At 45.3% G+C, this 8745-nt stretch overlaps 1 protein-coding gene across 1 annotated transcript in view; it reads left to right on the forward strand.

Moving 5' to 3' along the window:
* WDR92 (WD repeat domain 92) overlaps positions 1-8745 on the forward strand; it is a gene marked incomplete at its 5' end in the record, with an annotated part of 22363 nt that overhangs the window by 1546 nt on the left and 12072 nt on the right. The window contains 2 exons of the mRNA XM_015416647.1: positions 4007-4137; positions 7238-7339. Of these exons, the coding sequence (XP_015272133.1) occupies positions 4007-4137; positions 7238-7339 (233 nt within the window). The remainder of the gene's footprint in view (positions 1-4006; positions 4138-7237; positions 7340-8745) is intronic.

Consider the following 8745-nt stretch of genomic DNA (forward strand, 5'->3'; position numbering starts at 1 on the left):
AAAATACCTGGAGACTTTGGGGGGTGGATCCGGGAGAGGGCGGGGTTTGGGGTAGGGGAGGAGCCTCAGCAGGGTACCGTGCCACAGAGCCTGCCCTTCGAAGTGGCCATTTTCTCCGGGGGGAGCGGATCTCGGTCAGCTGGAGATCAGGTGTAAAAGCGAGAGATTTCCGGGCCCCACCTGAAGGCTGAAGCAACCCGAGCTGCAGGGTTAGGAGAGGCTAGTAACAAATAAATATACACTGCAAAAACCTTTTAGCAAACGAATGTGTTCTATTTATGCTCATCATTTAGTAAAGTGCATAGTGTATCATTATTTCATCCTAGTCAGGTATAAATATTCATTAAATTCAATCAGCAGTAACATTCAGTACATACAGATTGCTAACTACCAGACAATTTTGCATCAGTGTTTTAAAAGTCAAGCCCCAACGGGAGTTTCTAGAATTATAAGCCCTCTTCTCCTTGCATGAAGTCTTCCAAAAAGGGAGGCAGCCTTCTTAATAGTTGTATGGATCCTTTTTGCCGGTCCTACAAAAGACATATTGTGCAGCTAACATTCATGGACGGAGTACTCCTGTCATTTTCTGCATGAAGTCTTCCAAAAAGGGGGGCAGCCTTCTTAATAGTTGCATGGATGCTTTTTTCCGGTCCTACCAAAGACACATTGTGCAGCTAACATTCATGGACAGAGTACTCCTGTCATTTTCTCCGGGGGGTGGGGGGAGCTGATCGCTGTCAGCTGGCGATCAGGTGTAAAAGTGAGAGATCTCCGGGCCCCACCTGGAGGCTGGCAACCCTAGAGCAAGCTAATACAAAGCTTCTGTTTTGTAGAAAGTTGAGTTGATTATGTCAGCCCCCGTGTGGTTTTTCCTGGTGCTTTATATGAGCAGACACTGGCTGAGATCCCAGGAACGAGTTCTGCACGCCCAAGGGGACACTGGGGCTGTTTCTTTCAAAGGGCAGCCTCCCCTTCCCAGTGCCTGAAGGCAAACTGCTTTGGAACGGAGGAGCTCTCCGAATCCAGGTGTCTCATCAGCCACAACAGTTGACTGTGCAAAGGGGGAAAGTACACAGATTTCCCCTGGGCATGCCCAGGTCTGTGAATGTGCTTCAAGCAGCTCTGTCAATCCTGGCTATTGTCTAGAAAGGTCATACTCAAGTGGAAGGCTTTTTCCTAAAAGCTGTTCTTCGCAGGCAGAGTGTAGCCAAAGAAAGCTTTTTGGCGAAGGGATTCTGTTTGCTTCATTTAATTCTTTAAATGACAAAAAAACCCTTTGCGTGCCGTCTGGACGGAGTTTACTTCGCAAAGAAGCCAGTCTGCCTGCCTTAGTAGCAACACGTTTCTGTTTTACAGCACCAGCCGTGTGTTAGGCTGTGTCCGGTGTTCCCTCTAAGCCGAGTGAGTGTGAGCCAGCTCACCGTTCTTTAGCCTCCAGCTCACACATTTTTTTCTTCGCCCGGGAAGGATGGCTCCAGAGCAAATTAATTAACGCAGTAGCCAAATTGGTTGCTCACAACTTTAATGCCAGGAGCTCATAAAGTAGAATTTTTGCCCACAAGACTCCACAGCTTAGAGGGAACACTGGCTGTGTCTATGTGGTAAGCGCCATCAAGTTGCTTTTGACTTAGGAGTAGAGATGTAAAATTTCAGGAAATGTTGAAGCTCGGAAAAAAGCCCATTTTTCCCCCCTAGAAAAAAATGGAAATTTTCCGAAAAATTGGAAAAAAATGGTACATTAGCACTTCTTTTTTTCTTTTCCAGATTGAAAGTCATTCTGTTACTTTAGGAACATAAAATATGACTATGGACATTTTTACTTGGCATGAAATGATCACAACTAGCCTATTAAAAATATAGTGTATCCAAACGATTATTACAAACAGAATACCCGCCCACATGCAAAAACAGAACTGAGACCTTTTTCTTTTCTGGTGACAATAGCACCTCCTAAAGGAAGAAATGCATCTTGTTCTTGCATTGGAGAGTTCAGTTTGTAACCTAGGACTTGCTTGTCCTCAGTGCACAGAAATTAGATCAATCTGATACCATACATATTTTTTAGAAATGATTTGGAAAATATTTGAACACCTTGTCTTAAAATATTTTATTCATCATGTTAAAATAAAATGTTCCATAATCAATTTTTTTTAAAATAAAATGCTCCATAATCAATTTTTTTCTTTTCTTTTTCCAATTTTTCGGAAAAAAACAAAAAAGGCTTCAGGAAAACCCCTGTTTCCCCCCCGAATTTTTCTGGTTTTTTTCCGGGCCTTCACATCTCTACTTAGGGGATTCTATGAATTAATGACTTCCAAAACGTCATGTCATTAACAGCTTTGGTCAGGTCTTGCAAACTGAGAGCCACGGCTTCCTTTTTGGAGCCAGTCCACTTCTTTTCCTGATCCCTTCAACTTTTCCTAGCATTATGGCAGGGGTGTCGAACTGATTTGTTATGTGGGCCGGATCTGACACAAATGTCAGTTTGTCGGGCCGGGCCATGTGTGCCATAAAATGTAATGTCAGGTACTGGAGATATAAACTTTGTAAAGGACACCAGCAAACTTAATTAACAATATTATTTTAACTCAAAATACAAACAAAAGCAATTGATTCCTAGCAGTGAAAACAATTGATTTACTGGGGAGCCCACAAAAGCCACAATAAATGTATTTAATCATATGCAAGACTAGGTTTTTCCAAGGGAGACCTTAAAATACCTTACATTTCCATACATACCAGTTACTTGTTGGCCCGGTAGAAGCCCTGGACGGGCCGATTCTGGCCCCTGGGTCTTATTTTTGACACCCCTGCATTATGGTCTTTAATTCTTGTCTTCTTATGATGTGATCCATATGCAAAAGAACACAGTATCTTACTCCAAGACACTGAAATGCTGGACAACACATCCAATTACCGTGTCAGATTACACAGGGAAGCCATTGAAATTCATAAATATAAACACAGTTTCAACACGCAAGTTTAAAAATAAATAGGGCTTGGTTTCCAGTCCTGAAAAACACAAAATGCTCTACATCTCAGCACAGCACTACAGATAAGATTAGAATTTCAACAGCCAACCCATGTGCAGAAGAACCTCCTCAGGAAAGCGCCTCCATTAGCATGTCACAGCCTAGGGAACTCCTACAAGATAATGACTGAGTCCTACCCCACCTTTCCTGAGTAGATATAAATTACCTGCCTATCATTTTTCTTCTCACCTTGACACAGAGAGTACTCCATCTTCCTGTGTTATACCTCTGAGGATGCCAGTCACAGCTGCTGGCAAAACGTCAGGTCCTAAAAGGCCAAGACCACGGGCAGACAGCCCGGAAAATCTACAACAACTAATTTTTAAACTAATTTTTAAACTGTTTCTCATTCTAAATGTGTCTCCTGCTTGCATAAAACACACCATCACTCCCCATATTTCGTAATTGATCTGTTTCTCAAATAGGTTGTTAATTTCACATTACTGTATAGTTGGCAAGCTTATATATAGATAATTCTAGCTACCGTCACCATGTATTTGAATAGCTCTTCCAAAATTTTTGGGAATTTATTAGGCAGTACCCCTAACAGCATATTCTTAGCTGCCACAGGGAATCTGAATTTTAATATGTTCGGCATTTTTCCACATATTTCCTTTCAATATATTTTTGCTTTTTTACAAGTCCACCACATATAGTAAAAGGTTCCATCTACGTCTTGACATTTCAAGCATTTTCCTCTGTCGTTTTTGTCTACTTTCTCAGTATCCTTTGGGGTTATGTGCCATCTAAAAACATTTTGTACCAGTTTTCTCTTAAACATGTAAATTTCAGTCTTGATTAATGGATCATTGTCTCCAGAACGTTCACAAACGCCTTTGCATATAACTATAACAACTATCGCGTCTGAATAAATCGGGACAGTTTGTTTTAAGGACGATGTTGCATGTTGAGAATCCAAACACATTGAGAACTGTTGAGGGACACAAAATAACTGTTCCCTTTTCACTCTTCAGGGATTTGGAAGCTCCGGAACTCCCGGTGTACTCCGTGAAGGGACATCAAGAAATCATAAATAGTATTGACGGTGTCGGCGGCTTAGGAATTGGGGAAGGAGCACCAGAAATTGTGACCGGAAGTCGTGATGGTGAGGTGCCCCCCCCCACCTTTGCAGCGTTACTGGGGGTGGGTTGGGGGGGAAATGGGTCAGTATTAATCTTGCTGATGGCCGTCTTCAGGTTAGCATGATATGCGTAGAACAGGGGTCACTGTGGGGGTCACTGTGTGTGTGGAGGGGAGGTATTTGTGAATTTCCCACATTGTGCCGGGGGTTGGACTAGATGACCCTGGAGGTCCCTTCCAACTCTTATGATTCTACGAAACTCGGGAAGAAATTTTGCCCTGTCATCCGAATGCTAAAGGATGCCTGTCGTCATACAGTGATGTGTTCCATGCTCACGTTGCTTCCCTAGGTAAAGGGTAGAGGTTTCCCTTGCTCAAAAGCCAGTCGAATCCGACTCCAGAGCATGGTGCTCATCTCCGTTTCCAAGCCAAAGACCCAGCGCTGTCCTAAGACGTCTCCGTGGTCACGTGGCCGGCATGACTAAACACTGAGGCACACGGAACGCTGTTCCCTTCCGACCGAAGTGGTCCCTATTTATCTACTTGCAGTTTCTTGCTTTCGAACTGCTAGGTTGGCAGGAGCTGGGGCCAGAGACGGGAGCTCACTCCATCATGCGGCACCTGGGTCTTGAACTGCTGAACTACCGACCTTCCGGTCTGCTGCTCAGCGTCTTAACCACTTGAGCCACCGTGACTCAGACATGATGTGTTCCATGCTCACATTGCTTCCCTTTGTTGTTGTTGTTCAGTCGCACAGTCAAGTCCGACTCTTTGCGACCCCATGGACCAGATCCCGCCAGGCCCTCCTGTCTTCCGCCATCCTCTGAAGTTGGCTCAATTTCATGTCCGTTGCATCTATGACACTGTCTAACCATCTCATCCTTTGCCGTCCCCGTCTTCTTTGACCTTCAATCTTTCCCAGCATCAGGGTCTTCTCCAGTGAGTGCTCCCTTCTCATTTGGTGGCCAAAGTATTTGAGCTTCATTTTCATTATCTGGCCTTCCAGGGAACAGTCAGGGTTGATTTCTTTTAGGATTGACTGATTTGATCTTTTTGCAGTCCAAGGGACTCTCAAGAGTCTTCTCCAGCACCATAGTTCAAAAGAATCTATTCTTCGGCGCTCGGCCTTCCTTATAGTCCAACTCTCGCAGCCATACATGACTACTGGGAATACCATTGCTTTGACCATGCGGACTTTTGTTGGCAGGGTGATGTCTCTACTTTTTATCATGCTGTTTAGGTTCGCCATTGCTTTCCTCCCAAGGAGCAGGCGTCTTTTAATTTCATGGCTGCTGTTAGGGCTCCCAGCTAAAGTTGCCGTCAGGCCCGGAAAGAAATGTTCTGCCCCTTGAATAGAGGCTTGAAGCCTGGGAATTGGCAGCTGGAGCTTTTTTGTGTGGCTGAAATCACATCCCCTGATAAATAACATCCCATTAAGCCTCTTTTAAAGGGACAGGGCATTATTTTTTTCCTCCAGCAGTTGCAACCCTACTTCCCCTTTCTGCCATGTTGTCATGACCCCCTGTGGGTCGCCACCTTTGTCTGCCACCACTCTGGACTTAGGGTCCCTTGGGAAGGCCCTCCCAAACCCAACCAAAAATGCCCCTTTTAAGCTGAGAAAATAGAGGCGTGACCAGGCAGAGAAGATAAAACAAAGGGTTTATGAATACATTAATGGGACATTGATAACAAGACAAGGTGCTTTAAAATATATAACAGTGTTTAAAGGCAAAATAATCAAGTCTAACGTGACTACCTATTTCTCTTAACTGGTTACTATTTCAAGGCCCACAGCTTCTTATACCAGGCCTCTGCCTGTACTCACTCTGTCCCAAGTGGGGGATCTGTCTCTCAGACCAGACTGTCCCCTGTGAGAGGGAAGACCGCAGAAGAGAAAAGAACACCCGTTTCCTCATAGCATACAGTTTTTCACAGTCGCTTCACACAATCCCTAGACACTGATTGGTTACAACTGTCGCTAAGCATTGTGGGGATTGTAGGCTATGTCTGCTTTCCACTGCCCTGCAGGTCCCTCCTGGGACTAGGCTGCACTAGACCTTGCTTCCAGTCCCGCACAGATCATGACACATGTGCTCGAGCGTTCTTCTTCTTTTCCTGTGTGTTGGCAAGCTGCAATGTACAGTTATGTGCAAACTGGTCAAATGATAGTTTGCAGCCCGCAAATTGGTGGGGGTGGGGTTGGAATTTGAATGAACGCGACCAGTTGTTGGAAAGACACGTATGTTAACTGTTCAGGTATATTTGGCAATCCGGTCACATTGAGCTCCCGTTAAAGCTTGCTGATTTCTAATATTATAAACCCGAAAAAGCTTTTCCCTGTGTATTGCTTTCGGGACCTCTTGCCATTGTCACGGCATATTAAACAGGGACCATAACCCTTGGGTCTAAAGATACCTTAAAACGTAAGCAGCAATTTAGAACTCAGCAGGGAGAAGTTTTAGAAGTTGAAATCCCGGAACTCCAAATGCCATCTTGAAAACATTCCTTCCCTGTACTTACTAATCTCTGCTGCTCTATGGTTTTTTCTTCACCAGTGTATACTTGGTGACAGTGGTATTGGTCCGTCTTTTTTTCCATTCAAGGTTTCCCAGCTGCCATCTGATACGGTTACAAGTATCCTGCAATCAGATCTACACATGCTGTATGTTCTATTTTGAGTCCGACAGGGAACAGAGTTTTTACATAAGTCATTAAGGGGCCGTAGCAAACTGATACCTGCGTATGGGCCAGGGGTACAAACAAGAGCGTAAAGCAAGCCAATTGCAAACAGCTCTGTACGGTATAGACATTTATAGTATTGATTTCTTGATTATCTGTCGAATGAAAAAAACAACTTTCAGGTCCTGGAAAATAGTATTTCAACTGATTTCCCTTTTAGGTAGCTTTGCCAAATGCCTCAGGATAAAGGAGAAACAGATGATTTCCATTAAATTTTGAAAGCATGGAATCTCGCCATTTCATCTGTTCGGTGTTTGCAGTAGGCTTAGTATAAGGAACAGTCACAGAAGACGTAAAACCTGTTTTCTTAAAAGCAAGTGCGGGGGGGGGGCTGAAAAAGGAGCCGTTTTGTCAGTAACAGAGTAATGAACTATCCATTCCTACAGGCACTGTGAAGGTGTGGGACCCAAGGCAAAAAGACTTCCCGGTAGCCAATATGGAGCCAGCTCAAGGAGAGAGCAAGAGAGATTGCTGGACGGTAGCCTTTGGTATGTCCCACAGGTCAATACATCCTGAACGACAGACAGAAGTACCCGTTACGGGAGTTGTCTTCCTCTCATTTCTGTGAACTCAGGCAGATCGTGAGAGGGAAAGCAGGGAGGGTGGCATCAGCGCTCAGTTCTCATGGCCCTTTCTTACACGCCCAGGGAAATGCCCGATCGCCACTTTGGGGTCAGGAAGCAGTTTTTCTCCAGGCCAGTTTGGCCGGAGATCCTGGAGGTTTTTCGTCATCTTCTGGGTATGGAACAGGGGCCACTGGGTGTGTGTAGGGGGGGAGGTATTTGTGAATTCCCTGCATTGTACGGGGGGTTGGACTAGATGACCCTGGAGGTCCCTCCCAACCAGTGTTCCCTCTAAGCTGAGTTAGTGTGAGCTAGCTCACAGTGTTTTAGCCTCTGGCTCACACATTTTTGTCTTAGCTCAGGAAGGATGGCTCCAGAGCAAACTGGTTTATGCAGCAGCCAAATTGCTCGCTCACAACTTTAATGCCAGGAGCTCACAAGGTAGAATTTTTGCTCACAAGACTCCACAGCTTAGAGGGAACATTGCGTCCCAACTCTATGATTCTATCAGTTTTGCCTCCAAGCAGGGCTTTTTTGGGGGCAGGAACGCACAGGAACGAAGTTCCGGCTGGCTTCAGAGTTGGCCACACCCACTACAGCAGAAACCTCAAGAGTGTGTGGCTACGGGGGAAGGCCTGGAGAGCGACACACACACACACACACCCCGGCGACGCCAAGGCCTCCCTGTGCCTTCCTTGGCCTGTCCAAGGCCCGGCTTGCCCGGGCCCCCCCGCGGCCCCCGCGCCCCCAAGCAAGCCACGGGAAGCCAGTTTAAACTGTTTTCCCTTCCCTCCAAGAGCCAGCTTGATGGGGCGCCCGGGCAATCCGGGGGAAGGCATGGGGTTGTAGCCTAATATGCTAATGAGCTGTATTGTCAGGGGTGTGGCCTAAAATGCTAATGAGTTTATGCTGTTGGGTGTGGCCTGGTATGCTAATGAGTTCCTGCTGGGCATTTTCTACAAAAAAAAGCTCCTGCCTCCAAATATGACAACATTGAGCTTCCAGAGGCTCCGCTCATTTGCCTTCGGTGGGAATTACCGGGTAATCAAAATACATGGTAGGATTTAAAGTTTCTGTCTGCAAATGAATGCAGTCCATGCATGCATGCATGCATTCATTCATTTATTTATTTATTTATTTATTTGCATTTTTACCCCGCCCTCCCCACGAACAGCTCAGGGCGGCTTACACAGGGGCATAAGCCCATACATAACACAATATAAAACAGTAAAACCATTAGATCACACAAACAGATAAAGTGCTCCATGCAGACAAGATGGTCTCTGAGGATGGTAGCAATCATTTCCTTAGATGAATTTGTCCTGTCGATG

The sequence above is a fragment of the Gekko japonicus genome, unplaced genomic scaffold (assembly GCF_001447785.1).
Source record: "Gekko japonicus isolate JY-2015 unplaced genomic scaffold, Gekko_japonicus_V1.1 scaffold6250, whole genome shotgun sequence".
NCBI lineage: Eukaryota > Metazoa > Chordata > Lepidosauria > Squamata > Gekkonidae > Gekko > Gekko japonicus.